The 21,391-nt window shown below is 41.0% G+C and overlaps 2 protein-coding genes across 5 annotated transcripts in view; one reads left to right on the top strand and one right to left on the bottom strand.

Annotated features, from left to right (window-relative positions):
* Window positions 1-13,346, top strand: part of acin1b (apoptotic chromatin condensation inducer 1b) — a 21,938-nt gene extending 8,592 nt beyond the window's left edge. For 2 of the 3 annotated variants that reach the window (XM_041986511.1, XM_041986509.1), the window contains exons 7-17: window positions 1,238-1,358; window positions 5,695-5,740; window positions 7,274-7,419; window positions 7,786-7,932; window positions 8,050-8,224; window positions 8,312-8,457; window positions 9,436-9,543; window positions 9,765-9,872; window positions 10,104-10,452; window positions 11,735-11,835; window positions 11,941-13,346. In XM_041986511.1, the coding sequence (XP_041842445.1) occupies window positions 1,238-1,358; window positions 5,695-5,740; window positions 7,274-7,419; window positions 7,786-7,932; window positions 8,050-8,224; window positions 8,312-8,457; window positions 9,436-9,543; window positions 9,765-9,872; window positions 10,104-10,452; window positions 11,735-11,835; window positions 11,941-12,246 (1,753 nt within the window). In that variant the 3' untranslated portion in view covers window positions 12,247-13,346. The remainder of the gene's footprint in view (window positions 1-1,237; window positions 1,359-5,694; window positions 5,741-7,273; window positions 7,420-7,785; window positions 7,933-8,049; window positions 8,225-8,311; window positions 8,458-9,435; window positions 9,544-9,764; window positions 9,873-10,103; window positions 10,453-11,734; window positions 11,836-11,940) is intronic. The other variant, XM_041986510.1, reaches the window with a different exon arrangement.
* On the bottom strand, window positions 13,112-21,391 carry ajuba (ajuba LIM protein). Of its 2 annotated transcripts, XM_041986513.1 has the most exons (9): window positions 18,932-21,391; window positions 18,764-18,868; window positions 16,472-16,573; window positions 16,253-16,320; window positions 16,071-16,133; window positions 15,006-15,136; window positions 14,679-14,730; window positions 14,112-14,180; window positions 13,112-13,966 (listed from the first exon to the last, which is right to left on the bottom strand). In XM_041986513.1, exons 1-9 carry the CDS (start codon window positions 20,310-20,312, stop codon window positions 13,835-13,837), a joined length of 2,103 nt encoding a protein of 700 aa, XP_041842447.1. In that variant the 5' UTR covers window positions 20,313-21,391; the 3' UTR covers window positions 13,112-13,834. The 2 variants fall into 2 exon arrangements, with proteins under 2 accessions (XP_041842447.1, XP_041842446.1); XM_041986512.1 differs by having other exon boundaries at window positions 18,764-21,391.

The following is a 21,391-nucleotide window of genomic DNA, read 5'->3' as shown; positions in this document are numbered from 1 at the left end:
ATACTGCTTGGGTTTTTGCTCCATCTTACATAACATCACAGAACAGTGAAATTTAATCAGGAGAAGTGCTTGAATGTGTAAGGTCTGACTCATAATAACCACAATGCATAGCTGAAGACCACACGCAGTCATGAGAGTGTATGTCTTAAAGTATGAGTTTGTTTTAGGAGTGTTTGTGACCCTGGGTGTCAGTTAGCTAGTGAGTTATTTATAGCAGTGACCCAGATCACAGGCCTCCAGCACCCTTCCTTTGACTCCTCCTGTGTTCCCTGTATGTCTCTTGACCTACTCATTTAGTCTCTTGTCATACAAACCCTCCCATTGCTCATTTAGGAGCTTGCAACTACTAATTTTAGTAATAATAGTAATTATGTTGTTTTTTTTTTTTTTTTTTTTTTTTTTTTTTTTTTTTTTTTAATTAACTTACTAATTTACAATAATGGCAACTAAAAGTACAGTTATGCTCAATCTCTGTTATTGCATGATTGCATTGAGATATATTGGTGTTTCAGGAATATTAGACTCAGTGCAGTCCTAAACAGTAGGCATTCTTCTTCTTCTTTTCCTTTTCAGCTGTTCCCTTCAGGGGTCACCACAGCAAATCATGCCTCCATTTAACCCTATCCTCTGCATCCTCTTTTCTTCCTATTAATTTCATGTCCTCTTTCACTACATCCATAAATATCTTTGGTCTGACACAACACCACCACAGAAAACCTCTGGAAGAAGTCATAGTCATGACCCCTCATTAGTAACAACCACCCAGGCAGAGTTGATTTAATAAGAAAAAAATAAGTCAATAAATGGGTTTAAATGTCAGATTATGTTGTCAAATACATTTAAACCCCCTGGCAGTGCCAATGAAAAGCATCTTTTCCCCCTTTTTTTAAAATAATTATTTGATTAATGTATTGATTTGTCAAACTCTCCAAAAAGAAAAGCATCACAAGTAGAAGCAGACCAATGATAACATTTGTAATAATTTATATAGTCATGCTGTTTGATTATTTTGTGACCTGAGTTGCTTCATTCCCATGAATCAGTTGTTCAGCAATGATCTTTTCTTTTTAAAGCACCATGAGAAAATTTGAGATTTATGGCATATATTAAAGGCAAAGAAACTGTAGTCACTATATTGTTGTTTGTCTTATTCTTCATGGTAGCATGCATGTAAGGGACTACCTGTCAGTTAGGTATCAGTTCTTTTTCTCACCCCAGCTGTGCTTCTCTTTTTCAGAGAGGTGTCGGAACCCAGCACAGCAGCTGTGACAGAGGTGGAACCAGACTCTGAGAGCTCCATGGCACAGCAGCCAGCCTCTGGGGCTCAGCCAGAGAACAGTGAGAGCCGCCCGGAAGAGGTAAGGTCGCTGGGAGGATGTGGTGCCTTGGTTTTAGCTCCTATCTCCTACTAATCTGCATCCTCATTCATAAAAAGCATGTGTAATATAAGTGTAAGTTCACAGGTAACTCAGGACCAACGCATCCCCGGGTAGTTTTACAGACATTGAAATTCCTTCCAGATTATATGATGTCTGTTTTTACAGGTTGTACAATTTCTGCATCTTTTTAACCATGTAAAATATAAAAAAATTAAAAAACTAAATTGTGTATTTACATAAATTCTCTCAACAGGGGCTGAGTTGGAATTGAGTCATGGGATAAATGAGATTGATCTCGTCCTTTCCATCTACTTTTAATGCATTCTAGATTTCATAACAAGCTCATTTATGGAGATGATCTCTCACACACACATTGTCTGTCTGGGCCCTGCAGAGGTGTGTTAAGTGCTGATACTGCTAGAATGAAAGTAGTGATGGAAATGATGTTTTACATTTGCCAATCCATGTTGCAGATAATGCATGCTTATGATATTTCTGTTGTATATGTTGGGGAGAAAAAGCTGGAACATTAAACTTAATGGCCCTTGCACATCAAGGTGTCAGCCTTTGCTTAGCAACTGCTTGACTAGTTTTTGTGGTTGGTACATTAATGTTGCTGCTTCTCAACCCTTACTGTCAATAGATTATAAAATTGAGAATGATGAATTGATGGTGGAGGTAATACTTGCGAGGCAGCTCTTTGGCTGCTTGTTTTTGTTTTTTTTTTTTTTTGTTTTTACTGTTTTTGATCCAGTTTCTATTTTCATTCTAGTGGTCAGCTTTTGAATCCAGAATGATTACCCAGCTTACCTTTGTCAGCATAAATCCATGCATGGGGTGTGTCAAGATGTTAAGTCATTGTACCGAGTGAGGTGTTACATTGCATGCTGTCATAAGCTGTCTAATATCTTTAAATTAGAAATAAACACATTTTATATGTGTGCCATAATTTTGACAGACAGTTCATTAAAATAACTTCTGACTGGCAAAGTACATTATGCATATAACCTAATTAGACCACAGACAGTCCTCTACAGCCCCGTGTAAAGCAAGTGTTTGACTCAAACTTAAAATTCATTTTAAGTTACTGTTTTTAAACCAGTTGAAGAACAGCAACAGAGTTGCACATTACAACACAAGTGTATGTTTTTTAACCATAAGACTGAAATCAGATTTTATGAAATTCTCATCTATAGAAGCCATTACGAGCCTGTGTCTATTTTTAAACTGTATTTGTTTGTGGTTGTCTTAGGTTTGCATGAGTGATGGATCCTGACAGTGTGTGTAGAGATGCATCAAGGCTTGTTTCTACTGTTTTTATACCGTTTTCATTCTCTTGGCTCTCTCAGTTGCTCCTCTCTCTCCTTCTTATGCTCTTATTCACTCTGTCTGCATCACTGTCTCTCTTCCCCCTTTTGCCCCTTTTACTTTCCATGTTTTGCCTTTGTATCCAATCATGATCGCTTCTCTCTATATTTATATATTTATGGTGTGATTGCTGTTTAAAACCCCATTGATTGCTTTGTTATGAAGGTGCCCATGCCTCTTCCATTGCCCCTATTGGTACCTGCTGCGTACTACTACCACCAACAACACCTCTTCCACTCCTACTCCTTCTACAACTCCTGTCCCACTATGCGAAAGTGCGTCGCTGGTACCTGAGTTAGGCCCAGAGTCTACAACCCCATGGCACTGAGTAAAGCCTGAGCCTGCAAGGGCTCTGTTTTGCCCTACAGTGACATGCTGATCCAGCTGGAACTAAAGCTTCCATCAGACCACCATCGACGGCAGTGGCAGCCATGGTAACTGCAGCAGCCCACAGTTGTCATGGTAATGCATGCATGGTTTGGAAGCCTGTTTGCTGAAATGAACTGGACTATACTGCACTGCTTGATGGCAATGAATGATGGTTTAAAGGGGAGGGTGTCTAACGTCAAACCATACCTCCCCCTCTTTTTGCTCTCCTATCTGCCGTGTTGAGGATAAACACAGTCTGCAAGTATTACCCTCCAAAAACAGGACCATCTCAACCACAAGACTTTTGAACTCCAGTTCTGACTCTAACTCACTTTAATCTCTAATCCCACACTGCCCTCTGCTTGTGAGATGGAGCAATGACTGTGGACTTGGGACTGCCTCAAAACCTCAGAGTGATCTGGGCTTAAGGATTAATATGATCACTATTTTTGGATTTAATGTTTTAAAACGTGCTCCAGGAGAGCAGTTGAAGAAATCATGATAATTGGACTGTTCACGTCTGTGCTGCCTCAAATCAGTTTTTGTGAATGGGGCATTATAATGTGGACCTTAAAGAAAAAAATAAATACTTTTAAACAAGTGGAACATTGACTCTGTAAAGGTGGACTAGCATCCTCGGCTTTTACATGCTGGTCTGCTGTTTAAATGGGACTGTTGGTGTCGCCATTGTCAGAGCTGCTATGGACAAGTCTGATTTCTGCATGATGCCTCATGGGCACACTGTCAAGGACGAGACACGAATTATGCACTGAGTTTTTGTAAGTGCGCAGTGACATTGATCATCCAGATTTGTCCGAAAAAGCTGGATATACTCAACTAATTGCTGCCTCCACCTTTACCTGGAACCACAATGTCAGTGAACTTGTTGTGGATTTTTCACAAGCAGGTTTTCTTATTCCGCCTCTGATTAGGGCGGTGGACCACTGTGCTTGTTTCTGCTACCTGCTTCACCATACATCCATATTTCTCCTGCACCCACGGCTTGATCTTTTTAAGTATTTACGCCAGCGTAACTACAATCTTATTTAATTCCTTGTCTGGATTGTGAGTTAAAGACTGGACTATTTGTTTTACATTTTTTGTTATTTTTGCCTTTTTAAGAGACTGAAAGACAGACTTCTGCTGTGAACCTGTGAAACAATCTGAAGAAGCATTCTTACATGTGGCCCATGGATGTATAAACTACTGCTGAACTTGGATGCTGTGGACAACAAACATCTCACAGTCTGTCTCACTGCCAACCTGCTGTTGTCATTTGGACATTTGGAAGTCTCAGAAAGGCTTTATGGACTTTGTTTTGGAGGACTGTATATGACAAATTCTGTCATCAAGCATCATTTTTCATTTTATTTATTTTTGTTCCTGCTTAACACATGGACTTTTAAGAAAATGGACTTCAATTCCTTACCTCCATCTGAATCCAGCTGACAACTCTTTGATACTTCTGATTTCTAAAAGACTGAAATGTGACTGTGGCCAGTAGTCACCCAAGAAAAGTCCTCCCCAGCCCTCTTCAAGACAAAAAGTCCAATCCAGTCATCACCTCCTGCCTGGTGGTTAATCTGCACAATCAAAACCAGCCCCGACCTCACTCCTCTGCCTTCTCTGATTGGATCCTTGTTGCATAGATACAATGCACACTGTCGTGTGGTTGGGCCATAGTCAAACCAGTAAGGAATCAGGTGTTAAATGGTACCAGGAAATAGCCTGTCATTATTACTCTATTTAAAATGTATACACATTTAAAGAAACAACAGAATATTGAAATCTTTCTTCTTATGATTTTGTAAATGAGGAGTGAATTCTTTCCTTTTTTGTAATTTAATCCAAATTTTTAACATGTCTCATGTACTGCAGTTTTCCTTAGTGGTGTTTTTAAACAAATTCTATGGATATAGACTTAGAAGAAATTTAAGTGAAAATGACTGCATTATTATCATCCTGCTTATGGATGATTGGCAGTTATCACCACTGTTATCCACCTCTGCTCAAAGCCTCTATTTTAACACAGGCACTTGTTTACGGCAGTCAGTTCAGCTGCTTATTGAGCATCCCGACAGCTTCGTTAGCTCCAAGGAATAAAACGAAATGATAATGTCATTACATTGACAACATTTTCTAGAATGCACTGGCGGACACTTCGGACGTCATAGTAGAACAATAATCTTGTAATTAATACTTAAACTATGAGCACGAGCTTCTCCCTCATATCATAATTAATATTATGGATCTGCTTTATCCTTAGAGTTTATCTTGTGCACACATTTACAAGTAGAGAAGTGTAAAGATCTATCTCACCATCTCTGAGCAGAGGTAGATGACTCAAATGTGTCTGAAATCTGTAAAGACTTATGAACCCTATGAATTCAGTCCTTAAAGTGTTGCAGTTAGAGCCTGCAGGCCTCTGTTACTCTTACCCCCATTCCCCACCCCTCCTCCACTTTTCCTGTTTCACCTCCTTTCTGTTGTTGCCTGTTTGGGTCTGAATACTTGGTTCTCATCTTGCCCCACACCCCTGGGGTTTCTGTATGTTCTCTCTGTCTCTCTCTCTTTCCAGAGTACCACTCCTAAGGCCTTTGCTGCCCGCAAGATATCCTTAACCAGTAAGTGTCGCAGCTACTTACTTATTCTCTCAACTGCTGGGCACCAATAAAGAAAAAAAGATGCACCAATCACAAGTTTTTTTAGTTTTTTTGTTTTTGTCAATCAGTTTACGTTTCCATTCTTTCGAAAGGCCTGACTTTCTGATTTAGCACTTGTGACTTACAATTGCTTTAATACACTCTTTGTTAAATAACCTAAAAAAACAGCTGTATGTTCATTTTGCCCACTTTAATCAGTGGTATACTTGCATTAGCCAAGATGGCCAGAGTAAAATTTGTGTGATAATATTCTGGTTGGAAAAACTGCAACAAATGGTTTGTTAGCATAATAAATTATCTGGGAAATATCTATTTCCACAATCTTTAATAGTTTTGTAAACTTGTAGATTAAAAGCTTTGACAGCAGAATATTTTACTGCACAATGTCTCACTGACATACAGGGGAAAAAAAGTTAGATTTAAAACAAAATTCACATTTATTTACATCAGAGTGTTTTGGCTGCCACAGATTATGCTTTGAATAACATTAGAAATAATGAGAAGATCCCCCAGTCACATTGACGGTGTTCATTCACACAGGTCAATTGTATTTTTGTCCCAGTGTCTGCTTTAGATTAATGTACTCGATTCAGCCCTATCACATCCCCTATCGCTGACTCTGTGTCAGTCAAATATTGCTTCCCAACTTCATCTCTACCTTAACATGCAGTAAATTAAGCTGCAACAGAAAGCTATGAAAGAAGGAGTGATCTAAAAGTTATACCCCAGTATTCTTCTGGTTGCATTATTTTCTTCGATTTCAGCTTGCTGCAGCAGAAATTCTGTCCATGCTTAAGGTATCGCAGTACAAACTGCTGCATGTTTCCTTGATTCCTATTTTTTAGTATTTCCCATGTGCTTGAATGTATTTATGATCAGGTTGTATCTAACCACAAGCAAATCAGGTAAAATTTTCAGTTCCATTATGTGGTGCTGATGTTTGCTTTCCTGTCAAAAATGATGAACTAATGAGCCTAATTATCTCAGTTAGGATATTCAGACGTTTTTGTCCAGCACAGCCTGTACGATGCAGGGTAATGTCATCCCTTTATGTTGTAGTTTGAAGGCTTTTCCTCCAATAAAAATGGCAGTTTCTGGACTGAACTCAAAGCTAGTCAGTGCACTGAGGGTAAACACAAAAGCAACAGGATGCATTTTAGCTTATTGTAGTGGGTATACCTGTGTTTAAAAAAGTAGTGTAAACACACTGCTTTTGGTGCAACAGTATAATGCAAATCATGGCAACATAACTTGATAATTACCTTGAATAAATGAGTATAAGTAGGGAAAAGGTTCAGCTGTTTAATGAATTTATAAATTCCATAAGTTTCCATTTGTGCTTGTAAACCCTTGGCTGAACTATTTGAATCAAGGCAATTATTTATGCTTTCAGGGTGTAATCTTACGGTAATTTATCTATTAATATCTGTTTTCCAGCAAATAATCCATCTACTTGATGATAAACTATATACATTTTTAAAAAATCTCCTGTAGGCAGCAAAGCCTCTCCAGCCTCCACGGATGGAGGAGCAGGAGAGCTTGACACGGTAAATGCAGCAGGGAGGAAGAGGCGATGGGGTTCCAGCACAGCCGTCACTGCTAAGAAACCGTCTATCAGCATAACCACAGACTCTCTGAAGGTACCGACACCCGGCAGGCCGATTTTCCAGCTGATGTGACAAGAATGTGGAGTTGTCCTAAGACATGCAAAAACTGTGTTGAAAGGATCATTTATTTATTATAACCTACATAAAGAAATATCAAGATTAGTCCATTTTGTAATCACCTGTTGCATTAACTCCTGATCTGTATAAACTGGGTTAAAGAAAATAAACTGTGCTAGGAATTTGAAAATAGAGATTTTAATTAGTCAAATTTTAAGTGTGTTTAAACCTTTTGAGTAGAAATGTATTTTTTCTAAGAGGTGTAGTTTGAATATTTAACTTTTGCTTTTCCTCTTTTACTGGTTGTGTCTCTTTCTCAATCTCTCCTTGTTTCTGCTTCAGTCTTTAATTCCGGACATTAAAATGAACCAAGAAGCAGTTGTGGAGCTTCATCCAGAAGAGCTGCAGCTGTCTGGGGATGAAGAGAACTTGGACACCGGCCGGGAAGACCCAGACAAAGGCCTCAAGATCCGCCGCACCGTCACACAGGTAACAAAGAAGCTCTTGGCCATGCTTTTGACCATTTTTTTTCTAGAAGACGAGGGCTTTTATTTCAAATTGCTAGCTATAGAGAAAAGCCCTGCGTATCCATCTCTTGTTCTCTAGGTGGTCCCAGGTGACAGCCAGGAAAATGGACAGACAAATGAAGAAGAGGAACAGGTGGAGAAAATAGAGAGAGAAAAACAACACAGGACTTCCAGAGACAAAAGGAAGAGCAGTGTGTCCGAGGAAGCCTCAGAGACACAGAAATCTGTAAATCTCGATGGAGAAACAAAGAAAGGTAAGTCTGGCTTCAGTCCTCTGGCTGAACACTGACTTTTTCTATGTCGGTCATTTCTGTTTTCACACTTCTCCGTCTTTCCTTTAGTAACTCCCAGCGACAGTCTGGTGCGCCGCTCCATAAGTCAACAGAATTCTGGTGTGTCTGTTACGATCGACGATCCTGTTCGGACGACCAGACAGCCCTCGCCCCCTCGGGGGAAAGTTTCGAACATCATTCATGTTACGAATCTGGTAAGCCTAGCTCTGTGCCCCGAGTACAAAACAAACAGCACAGTGGCAATGAGTTTCCCTTCCTGCATTGTTTTATGCATAACAAATTAGAGTAAAGACCTCACCTTAGTCTTTTTATTTGCCAAGACAGTGATTTAAACTTTGCCAGCTTGGACAAAAGAAACATTTTTCATGAATTTGGTATGCTGGTTTAAGGCCACATCATCACCATACCCTTAATCATAGTGAGAAGTAATTACACAGGTGTTACTGCTATAGTCAGGTGTAACCCAGAGTTCAGCAGCATAGTGCATGACTAATCAGGCTTTGACAAGATGAGACATTACACATTTAATAACTTGCATTTGGTGTTTTGTTTTGTTGGCATGCATCATAGAGACAAGGCTCAAGGTTTATAAAAAATGTCAGAGATTGCCACCCAAATTAGCTTATTTCAGATCAGTTTCAGACTTAACAACCAAGGTATAAGGCTGCGATGTTTATCTTTTTTTCTTCAACCGGAACCCTGAACTAGTTGATTAGATGAATGAGAAATTTAAAGGTAAGATCAGTTTTATTTATGTGGCACATTTCTAATAACTAATGCTGCCCAAATTTACAAACTAAAATACAACTAGAATGAATAAAATACATGACATTTACTTAAGAAACAAAACCATACAGTAAACCAATGCTATGCTACAAAGCATGTAACTTGGCCTGAGGGTGGAACTAGTGGACTCAGTCATTGTCATGACATGTTGAACAAAAGAAAATTCTGACTGGTTGCTTCTGCCAGTGGAAATGTTGGAGGATTTAAACATTTCCTTGTTATTCTCACAGAACATGAATGTCTCCCTTTCTGCTCTCGGGGATGTCAACATGTTATTTTAACATTTTCTTTCTTGCGAGTTTCAATTCCTTTAGTTTTAAATGGCGGATGTCTTGCACTCCTTACAAACTCCACTTGGTTCATGGTTGTCTTTTCTTATCTTACAGGTACGTCCTTTCACCCTGCTGCAGCTCAAAGAGCTGCTGAACCGGACAGGTAGTGTGGTGGAGGAGGGCTTCTGGATTGACAAGATCAAGTCTCATTGCTATGTCACAGTAAGAAATAAAAAATAGCGTACTTTAAGTGCATTGTTTTGTAAAAAGTTTGGGGGAAAATGCAATACAAGTAAAAAAAAAAAAAAAAGGGGGGTATGTGTCCAGATCTACCACTGCATATTTAAAAAAGAAAAATCAGATGCAGTGTGTGAAACCAAAGCGAATTTATATTAGAGTACAACTTTCTCTCCATTAACATCTTCTCTGTCATGTCTTCATAGTACGCAACAACAGAGGAGGCAGTCTCAACCAGAGCAGCGCTACATGGAGTCAAATGGCCTCCTAGTAATCCCAAGGTGCTTAACGTGGACTTCTCTGAGCAGGATGAGGTAAAATACACCTAAATGTCCAAAAGTGCAATAGAAAAGGAACAAGAAATTAGTATTAACATTTATTTTTTGTTTACACAAATTCATGTCTGTATTGGTTTTAGGCCTAAATATTTTGATTTGAAAAATATTCTTTTTGTATTTGATGGTTTATCTCCATTAAATATTCCTAGTCCGACGCTGATATCTGCTGTTAACCCATGCATCTTTTTTTAAATTGTCCCTCAATAGCTGGACTTCCACAAAGGTGTTGTGAAGCCTAAGAAAGAAGAGGACCAACCCGTCCCTGTAAGTGCCCCTCAGACCCGACTACCTCCGCTGATGCCTGAGCGTGAGCGGGACAGAGACAGGGAGCGTGATCGGGACCGGGAACGGGACAGAGGAGTACGGGATTTGTGGGCAGAGCGACAGAGGGAGATGGAGCGCCGAGAAAGGGCGCGAGGTGAGCGCGAATGGGACCGGGACAAGATCCGTGAATTTGCCAGACCAGGGGAGGATGAACGAAAATCCAGATCCAGAGATAGAGAGAGGAGGAGGAGAGAGAGGGCCAAGAGCAAGGAGAAGAAGACTGAAAAGAAAGGTGAGATGCTTCACTGTGATCGAATACAAACATGGACAGTAAACGGAAGGGAAAAGGAATTCTGCACAGACAAAATGTTAATTTGAGTTTTTACGTGGCTATTTCCGACTGCTTCGGATGTATTTAGTAGATTGTGTATTTAGTTGTAGGTTTAAGGGGAATACTAAAAGAAATTCCAGATGCTACAATTTTTGGTTTCAGTCTGGTTGAAAATGGGCTTTGTCCTTGAAGATTATTTTTTTTAACCTTTTTTTTTTCTTTTATTGTGTGGAAACGGTTGCTCTTGTTTAACTCTGATAGTGTCGTTTTTGTAAGTATTCAGTTTCTAGAATCAGGGTTGTATCTGTCAGTAAAGCCCCTTTTCTACTTCTCCTGGTCGGTATGGTTTTTTTTTTTTTTTTTTTTTTTAAACTGACCCGACCCAACAGGATAGAGCTTGACATAATATGTAATTATGTTACAATCCGTTGATTGGCTGAAAGAATCGTTACAATCATCACAACAGCATCATGTTTTAATGTAGCGCAGACTTTTTGTTGCTAAACCACATGCAAGAAGAAAAAACACAAACTGCTGCATGTCCACCATTTTCCTCCTCTCTGTGTTTCTGTGTTGCGTTCTTTGTTGTAATTCAAGGAAGGCGTCGTGCCACCATGACATCACACTATTGCGTAGCTGATGCATGTTTAGCTATCTGGTTGATACGCTGCCTTGTAGGTAAAATTACAATTGGCTGTGGAAACACAACAGAGATCAGGATTTACCAAACCACACCAAACCATCCCATACTGACCCGACCTGCTGGTGGAAAGGGCAGCTTAAAATAAATCACAGATTAGCTGTTTAGTGTAGCAAATGAGTGCATGAAAGGTTAGGTGACAGAAGGCTGATGCTTGAATTGTCACATTCTTCTTATTTGTAACATTTATTTCTCCTAAAAAAGTAAGACTGACAAAAACATTGATCCCTTTCTGCACTGACAAGCTACGCCTTCTTTCGTCAGATAGTGTGTCCGACACAGCAGTCGGAAGTTGTCTTTGTAGAGTGTTTATTGCCAGTAGTTCTTCATTTTGGTTTGGTGTATGAGATATCTTTATTTTATACCAGCAGCCAAAAAAACAAAAGGAAAAACCCAGAAACACATAATGCACTGAGCTGATGAACAACAGCAAACACCCACACATTCGGCAACTCTTTTGAAGTGGTAGCAGTGCTATTTTCCACTGGTTTAGTTTTTCCCACCGTTGGAAAGTAATCACCCATGCTTGTTTTTTTTTGCCAGCAGAAAAGGGAGATGAACCTCCAGCCAAATTACTAGATGACTTGTTCCTCAAGACCAAAGCAGCTCCATGTATATACTGGCTTCCTCTCACCGAGGCACAGGTTGGCCCTTCAAACACTATTTTTTTTTCTTTTCTAAATAAATGTTACATTGTGTGTTTAAGTACATTTTAAAATCTAAAGATAAACAACTTTTTTGTCCACCAGGCAGCACAGAGAATCATAGACCGCACAGAACGGCAAAAGGAACGCGAACGAAGGCGCAAAGAGCAAGAGGAGGAGGACAAAAAACGTGATGAGGAGAAAAAAGACCGGCTAAAAGGCCGGGAGAAGGATGGCAGCGCAGCAGCAGGCGGCGTAGCAGCTGGGCGGGCAGCCGATGGAGACCGTGGTCGAGACAGAGAAGGGGACAAGAAGAAGGACAGCAGCTATCGGTCCAGACGACCCTCACAAGGTGCTGGTAGCGGACGCCGGTCTCGTAGTCGAAGCAACCCAAGGGATAGACGTCGCTGAGGGCCTGCAAGCTGCAGGGAATGCTGAAGAAAGAGAGGAAGACAGACTGGCAGATAACGCAGCAGACAGGAAGTCTGGAGAAAGAGTGTTTCCACTTGGAGAAGCATTTCTCTCACCTCGTGTTCAATACTCCTTGCAACCTGCCCTGTTGTGCTTTAATTCATCCGTTTTGGCGCCAGCATTGTCTTCCACACATTTCTATTTTCCCCTTTCCTTTTTAATGTTGGCACAAAAATACACATTAGTTCTTTTTTTTTTTTACTATTATTAGGAAAATGTCAATTCAACTAGCTCCAGTCTATTCACTTCTTTGTCTCTGAGGCTAAATTCAGTCCTTTCTCCTGTAGAACACAGTATTCTTCCTCATCTCTGTAATGCTGTTAACTCTGAAGAAAAGTAGCCGAGGGCGGCTTTTTTCTGGCTCCCCTCTTAATTTTGTCCCACTGAGGTTTTGGAACCCGCCTCATTACTTTAGTTATGTGGCTACAGTTCCTTCCTTCCTCTGAACCCTGTAATAAAACCAGTCTAAAATAGATCCCTGACCATGACTTCAACATAATTTCATGAATCCGTTTCAATGTTCAACTTTTCAGCACTAAGTTTTATATATCTAAATGTATGTATACTCTACAAAATTTACAGGCAATCCTTTGTCGAAGTGAAAATTTTATTTTTGAGTTTTATGGATTGTGTTAATTTTTCAGCCATGAAGGGTTATGTTGTAGCAGGTGAGTAATAACCCACGTCTCCCATCAAAGGCTGTTCTCAACACTGTAGAAGTAAGATAGGAAGTGATGCGTTACGATGTCGGAGATTGGGTTTAATGGATGTTTTTGGGGACATGGAGAAGGCGTGTAATTGTTTGATTACTCTGGGATGCTGATCTTCCCTGCACTGAGGTCTCCATTTGAAAATGCCTCCTCTGGCTTTATTAAGAGGTTAAAAAAATTAAAAAGAAATTTTATCTTCTAATAGAGTAACGGTTGCAATTTTAATTCTTTTCATTTTGGTTTTAGTTCAAGTTAGAATTTTGTTGCCGTTTTCTCCTCAAAGTGCTGAATGTACTGAGAATTTAAGAAATAAAAAATTGGTTTATCACAGTCTGCTTAAGACTTTTTATTTACCTGCACTATTGTGAGCATCTGAGACATTTCATATAGAAATTTTGATTTGTATTTTAGTGACCAATGATCCATAGTGTCCACAATTTGAGCACAAATAAAAATATTTTATTACATCATGGAGAAATTAGTCAGGCCCCCCCCCCCGTCATGTACACAATCGCATAGCAAATCTTACAGTAAAATAAAATTTAAGTGCAAAATGGTTGCTAGCAAGAATGTATATACACAAAACAATTTAGCAAAATCCTTTGTTCTTCTACAGCTAACAGTAGCCAGATTAGTTAAAAAAAGCAGTAGTTCCCTTTTGATTATGGTACAGTAATAGTACAAGTACAGCAGGCAGTACATGTGACAAGGGACTGACACAAGTTGAAGATGAAATGTTTAAACATCAGCAGTTTCTTGAAGAAAGATGGCAGAAAAAAAAAAAGATTTTTCCTGAATCAACAGCTGCACGGAGGTGATCAGTGTGTGTTGTGTGAGGGAATGTTATGTGTGACGCACAGTCTGCTCATGTGACAGGAGTGGCAGAGAAGATGAGAGTCCAGAGGGAAGCACTGCGAGCCGGGTTTATCAGAGAGCTGCTTGCCACACTCCTGAGAGGAGGGAAATGGAAAAAAACAAAAACAAAGCCAACCTCAGATAAGACAGGAATGCACACAGGGGAGGTGAGGTCAGTTATTAAATCACATTATAACAGCAGTCGGCGCACTAAAATAGGCTGTGTATTTGCTGACTCACCTCGCAGTGGTAGCACTCAAAGTGATAGTCCTTGTTCATGGACACAACCCGGAGGATCTCCTCGCTGCCCTGAGATGCAAAAACAGGATGATGTCAGAGGTCACCGGTCTGACTGAATTATATTTGCCAATCTGTTTTCAAAAGCTGCCAGAAATTATGGGATCTGTGCATAAAATTCAACTCCCCTAGTTTAGAAAACTCAGAAAAAACTTGTATATTGCAACAGCTGCATTGTGAAATATGAATCTCATTTTTACATTTATGCACAGATTATATTTGAAGAACATTTTCTCTGCTAACCCTCCAACAACACTGACAGGTCATCTTTGTCTACCCAAAATTAAGAAGTTTGCACTACAAAACATAACATGTTTTTACTTGCTTTTCTTTTTTAACTCATGGAATCACATCAAAGCCAGTCTTCAATTTGTTTGACTTATAAAGTCTCCAGATTTGTGGTTTACAGCAGATAATGGGCTTTGCTTTGTAACACTGAATAGCATTTAAAGCATAAGAGAGAACAGAAAAAAAGGGAAGGTAAAAGACACCATGGAGCATTTTACTAACCTCAGTCGGTAAGATGGGCTGTAAACAGGCAGCACACTTTGGGGCAAAAGTCCTGCAGTGTAACAGGAGGAAGTTTATTTGCTGAAGAAATTGTTTTTTCATACATTAAACATGCCAAATACTGATTTCACAACATATATCGTTCATGACACTAATAATGTTTTGTGTGCTTTAGATCACATTAAAGTAGAGTTAAGTGTGGCCTGCTTCCTCTGAGAATCACACCTGACCAAAGAGACCAAATATGGCATTTAAATGACATTTTAGCTGCTCAGTTTCTCTTAAAAACAAAAAAAAGAGGTCTTCAAAGCAGACAGTAAATCTCACTTGTTGTAATCGGCCACGCAGTATATGTTGCTGTGTTGGTCCACGGTGAAAGGCACCCCATCCAGAGCCTTGGAGCACACCACGCAGCGGAAACAACCGGGATGGTACGAGTTCCCAAGAGCCTGCAAGATCTGAGAATACAAACCAGTAATTATCTAAGTAAATCGAGGGATTTAGAAGAATTGTGCTTGAACTATATGTGCTTTAAAGTGTGCGTATATGAGTGTCCCACTCATACACACACATTTTAAGTTGGCATACTAATGACTGGGAATGTTTTTACCTTCGGATTAGTTTCTTATTTTCTTGTTTGCCTACTCATCCAGCAATGTGTCAAACAAAATTTCAAGCTAGAAACACTATATATCCACTTCTCTGTAAATTTTAATAACACTGGGACTTCAAGGGCAATTTTCATTTAGTTTTTTTAACTTTTTTATCTCTTCCAAACACTTAAAATGTTTGCTTTCAGCCGGCTGCTGTAGTAGATAATGTGAGAGCAGGTGTGCAAGTTGATGAGCTAGAACTCGCTAGAAAAAAACACAGTAAAGCCGAGATAAGCATCACATCTAGGCGATAATTTTCTGTAGGTGATTTGTAGGGAAAAAATGAGGAGTTATATTTAAAATGAAGCTGCCAGGCCTGAAAGGAATGTTTTGTTTTTTTTTTGTTGTTTTTTTTCTTTTCTTATAATGCCAATAAGCTATCGAGTGGCAAACATCCTGAAACAGCCTGAAAACTGCTGAAGTTTGGCCACTCGGGTGGAAAAAACTTCCCAAAGATCACAGATAAATAGCCTTCTATTTATATTTTGTGGTTCATATATGGTCAAATGTTTTCAAGATAATCGTTGCAGCCAACGTTTTTTTTATTTAAAAAAAAAAAAAATCCAAGGCAAACATTCCTGCAAAATGTTCAGCCGTGGGAAAAACAAATGGGAAAAACATCACTGAATTTCTCAGTCCTCTGGAGGGTTCTTACCCAAGATTAAAGATTAGAGTGTTACTGGTGTGTATTTAGTTTAAGTCTAATATGTTCAGGAGGTTGCTGATGTTGCCAGCTTACCTGTTCGAGAATAAGGTGGCCACACACACTACACTTTTCCGCAGCTGCCTGGAATCCTGAAAACTGTAAATAAAACAAAGAGATTATCAACAGCGCAAACCATCTAACTGAACATAACTCTGTGTGCGTGTGTGTGTGTGTGACAGACGGATGACAAAACATGTCTTGACCTCAACTCTTACCATATAATCTTCTTTACAGTAAGCAGAGCCGTTGACATTGTAGAAGTCCTTGTTTCTCAGGGTACGTCCTGCAGAGGGTCAGAGGAGGCAGACAACTGAGTCAAACTTAAACGCAGGATATTTTAAAGATAAATGGTCACCCAAAAATAAATAAATAAATAAATAATATATATACTTCACATCATCAATCATCATTCTTGGAAGGGGAGGGTTACTCACCACAAGACACACAGGTGAAGCATCGAGTGTGATAGAGGCTGTCTAAAGCCTGGCAGGCGTTATCCGCCCCGTACACACGTTTCCCACACTTTACACAGGTCCCTGTCGGCACAGTGGGGAAAACACAATGGACACAAACATGAATTTAGTGGAGAGAAATCGCTTGGCGGCTCTTCTAGCACTTTGTTTACGACGCATTCCAGAAGGATGTGCCTGAAATCCAACTCCACGCAAAGTGTCAACACTTGTAAATCCTCTCGTTCGCACCACCTAGGGGATTTTCACACAGTTAAAACCCAGTTACCCATGCCAGCCTGTTTGCTCATCCACTCAAGTGTCTGTTATTAAAGGGAAATTCCACCGGATCTGACTTTTTTTTGGGAAATCCTTCCAGAAAATAGAAGACTCTTTCTTCAGGAGTTTGGAGCTTAGATGTGCCTTCAAATTTTATTCAAACCCCACATTTAGAGTAATTTGAAGATTTAAAGTGACAGAACTTCTATCTGGGTAGCAAGACGGAAGTACTTACAAATATATTTAGATGCTTCTTTAAAATCCGGATCCAATTACATTATTTTTTCATTCAGAGGTAAAAGCTGAACCATCACTCGAGCCATCTTAAGTTTAGGCTTAGGTCTCCACTGACACTGTTGTCAGGACCAGGAAGGTTAAAACTGCCATGACTTGGATTTTTGCTGTAAATCTGCTGCTTTACTGTAACCATTTACAATCTTTAAAAAGTCCAGTTGTCTCATGTTAACATATCCAGTAGGTAAACTAAATGTGAGGTTGGGAAGTGGGGGTTGTTGTGTGAGCTCACCCATTCTGTGATCTATTTAAGGATGGTAGAGTTTTTTTTTTTCCTTTGTAATGTGGTTAAGGGAGTGCCATACAAATCATAAATTCTTACACTCTGTTGCCACGGGCTTGGACCATCTCTTCACAATTTTAGAGCAAGCACAACCGTGTGCCAAAGCCAGAAACCAAAGGGAGACTGAAACCTTAAATATAATGTCTGAGGATGCTACATATAGAATAGACTAGAAAGGAATTGGCTCAAGTCACTGGGGAGGAATCTAGGGACAAGACTTAGCTTTACCGTTAATGAAAATTAAGCTCACTTGAGCACAAAAAGTCAGTAAAATTGAAATAAATAAATAAATAAAAACCACTGACAATTAAGTTTGGCAAATTTCCACCAAAATCATAAACTCAGAGTCTAGTTTGGTTTTATATGACAACACTTTCCATTCTTACGTTGAGTTTTTTTGTTTTTTTCCCCCCTTTTACCCCTTTGCTCTGTATTACACCTAAACACAGGTGTGCACTGGCTGAGCTCAGAGCGTCCGTCTTCACGCCTCAGTTTCTGATTTCGTCTTAATGGCTGAGAGGAGTACAGTATTGTATGTCCCCTCTGGGCACACATACCTGAGCAGAAAAACAGGCTACAGCACACCGCCCCTGCACACGCCAAGGCAGCTTTACACACACACACATGACTCACACACACACACAGGCACACTGCGTTACTGTGGCCTGAAGTCACTCGGGGGGAAAACACACCCTACCACACAGAAATAATATACACACACATTCATCCAGCTACTGAGCTCTAATCCTCAGTGACTCAGTAATGGTCAGTTCCATATAAACACAGCTATATGTAATTTGGGTCTGACTGTTACAGCTGCATTTAACAACTTTGTAGATCTGATGAATCGGCCATCTATTTGCACCATATTGTGGCTAATTGGCTAAATCTGACACCTTGACTGATTCTGCCTGCTGTTTTGGAGACAAATGTGAACCTGTATAAGATGTGGCATACCTGTGCACTTATTGCTAACGTTTACATTCAATGGCTCATCTTTTAGCATGACCAACATGCTGCTTTTCTTTCTTCTCTTCATGCTTGTCAACTTGCCTGGATCAGTTTCTGAAGTGTGAGCACTTCTTTCTTTATGCTGTGTCTTGTGACCCTACATGTCTCTACAGGTTCCAGGGCACCATCCATCTATCCATACACTCTTTCATCTATTAATCAGCCCATCTATCCAGTCAACCCTTTCATTTAGAAACCTGTGATCTGACACCAGGCAGTAATGATGACAATAATAACACAGTGAAGGCAGATGTTGGGAGATCCAGTGCTACTTAATAAATGTGTGGGATGCTGAACAGTTACAGCACTGGCTAAAGTTAGGGATGTGATTTTATCATTTGTGTTAAAAACAGCTCCGTTAAACTGGCCTCTTTTCTAATTGGAAAACTAGGGCTAAACAAGAATCTCACCAAAGAACTCCTGGCGGTTTTCAATGGGCTCCCTTCCAGCTCCTGGGTCTTCTTGAGGTTTAAGTGGAACACCAGCCGTTGAGGGCCCTGTTGTTGTTGTGGTACCCGGTTTAGAAAGAGCAGTCAGGGTTGAAGACTGATTCTTCAGCATCTTCTGTAGTCCCTCACCTTCTAGTGCATCTCTCAGCAAAAGTCGAGTCAGCTCTTCTTGGTACCGGGTGCCAGGCAGGTCCGAGTATCTGGCCCTTTCTCCCATCACACCTGTCTCTTTGCCTCTCATTCCAGCTTGCTGATCTTCCCACCACTCTTGCCCTCCCTGGTAGCACGCTGCTGCTGGACTTCCTACTGCAGGAGGGTAGGAGTGGCGGCTATCGTATGCAGCTGGACACATACCCCCCTCTAGGTACTGGGTCCAGGCCTCTACTGAGGTTATCCCAGCTCTGCCCGGAGCCCCATAACTACCTGCACAGCCTCCAGTCTGCATGGGTTGCTGATGTGGAGGAAAGCCCCCAGATGCTGAGTAGCGAGAGTCATAACCTAAGCTGATGCCACTGGTCCGGTTGCTGCTGCAGCGGCTCCCCATGGGACTCCCCCCTCCTCCACTGGCTGTGCTGGAGGCAAAGCTGGACCTGGGGCTGACCAGCACAGACTCCTGAAGGCTGAATGAGGAGCATGGGCTTTGAGTTGGTCCTGGGGGGTAAAACAAGCCTCCTCCTACACCCCCTCCAGTTATGTCAGATGTACGAGGTGGTGGGTGAGACAGGGATGCAGGCCTGTTGCTCTCCCACAGTTCACTGCCTGTACTCATACGTTTGTAAAACAGAGCCTCCTGGAGAGAAAGGCGTTTGTGCCTCTCATGTTCAGAGTAGTAGCCAGGCTCTGCCAGGGCACCTACACTACCTCTGGGAGCAGACCCAAAACCTGAGACAGCAGGGTACAATGGTGGGACAGAATGAGGAGGCAGCTGTGAGAGGAGCTGCTGTCTTCTGACCAGCGGCTGGATCTCCAGGGAGTAGCGTCGTTGATTTAGGGATGCCTTAGAGCCAAACAATCCCAGAGGGTCACCCTCAGGGCCTGTGCCAGACTCACGTCTGAGAGGGGAATCTACTCCTTCAATTAGGTAACAGGAAGCTCGTTGTTGATGTGAGGGCCGCCTAAGTGGTGCCAGTGTGGAGGGGTGAGATGGTTGCTCACCATCTGGAGATATGATGCCCATCGTGGAGGATGTGGGTGGGGTGGCGTGGAGCTGAGAGGAAGCTATTCCCATCCCTCCTGCAACTCCTCCTCTCCCACTTGCTGGAACACAAGGATCGCTTGTGGTTGGAGAGGCAAGCGAGAACTGGCCAGGTCTTGAGGGCAAGGCAGCTGCAATGCTGGGAGCGGGTGGCAGAGCACTGCTCACTCCATTGCCTGCTGAGATGCCTGTGTTGCCGTTGCTGTTATTAGAGTTGTTGGCAGAGTCATGTTTTTTCTTTGAACTGTTGAATTTCACACTGCCCGTATCTGTTAGCTTTAACTTCCCCAACAGCTTACTTATCGGCTTGTCCATGATGGTAAACTATAGTGTTTTTAGCTTCTTGGGTAAAGTCAGGTCTTATATCACTTTCCTTTATGTTACAGATTAATGTGCTCAAATACAGTGTAAGTAGATATGCAGCAGAACAAAGATGCTCAAGTAAGTCTGCACTTGAAATGTCAGCTTTCAGTTGTTGAAAATAAGAAATTATAAACTAGCTTTGAATCTTGCTCAAAGCCTTTCAAAAAGGACCCTTTCTATACACAATAAATACAGAAAAGATAAATACTCTTAAGACTTTTCAAGGTGGTGGTTACATGACTTAAGTCCACTGTGTCATCTGGTTTGACCTCATGTGGAAAATCCACAGGTAGGATGTGGTAAAAAAGACTCCATAGAATTATTAAACAGTTACTAACAAGCCAGTCCAGCCAGGAAATAGGATAACCTAAATCCTAGACACTTTGGAGAGACCTATGGTCGTTAATGCCCCCCCTTGTGGACCCTCAGGTGGCTCCACATTTATATATTCTCTTCTAGTTGAAATGTCTTAGGTATACTTCAATAAAATCAGTTTGATATCCAGTGCAGGGTGGGGGGTGTTCCTCCGTTTGAATTTTCTTTTTGAAAAACAAAGCGAAGAGGTTCAGCAGGATGCAGACTATCGCCACTTCATGTGGGTCCAGTGTAGACGAGAATATAAATCCGCTTGTGCACAGATAGTTGACTCAGTCTTCTTCTCCCATTCATCTCAGGATGAAATGTGCTCAAAGTAACGTTATTACCTTTAAGAAAGGCATCAGAAAACACACACTGGGTACTGGAAAGACTCCTCCGTCTGTTTGTCCATCCGCTCGAGCTCGACTGCTTTTATCATTCCCGTTTTCAAAGAAGAAATCCTGTCCAGGAGTCGGCGAAATAGTAGCGGGGAAGTTTGTGGAGAGAAAGGAAATGAGGAAAACCGGTGCGCCGTTGCACTTCACATCCCACCAGACCGGCGCGGAACCAAACGAGTCGCTCGAGATAAATAAAATCCCTCCCCGTGTGCATTGCACGGTCGAGAACTTTGTTTCTTTCTTTCTTCCCCCTAAATAATTACTTACCACCCCCTC

This window comes from Melanotaenia boesemani, chromosome 5 (assembly GCF_017639745.1).
Source record: "Melanotaenia boesemani isolate fMelBoe1 chromosome 5, fMelBoe1.pri, whole genome shotgun sequence".
NCBI lineage: Eukaryota > Metazoa > Chordata > Actinopteri > Atheriniformes > Melanotaeniidae > Melanotaenia > Melanotaenia boesemani.
The sequence above is the reverse complement of the archived record's forward strand: the minus strand, read 5'-3'. Positions and strand labels throughout refer to the sequence as shown.

Coding starts and splice junctions, on each gene's coding strand:
- ajuba (XM_041986512.1), bottom strand. CDS start 20,312: ATGGACAAGCCGATAAGTAAGCTGTTGGGGAAGTTAAAGCTAACAGAT. Junction 16,321..16,471: donor CTTCACCTGTGTGTCTTGTG/GTGAGTAACCCT, acceptor GACCCTCTGCAG/GACGTACCCTGAGAAACAAG. Junction 14,181..14,678: donor AGCCCATCTTACCGACTGAG/GTTAGTAAAATG, acceptor TTTGCATCTCAG/GGCAGCGAGGAGATCCTCCG.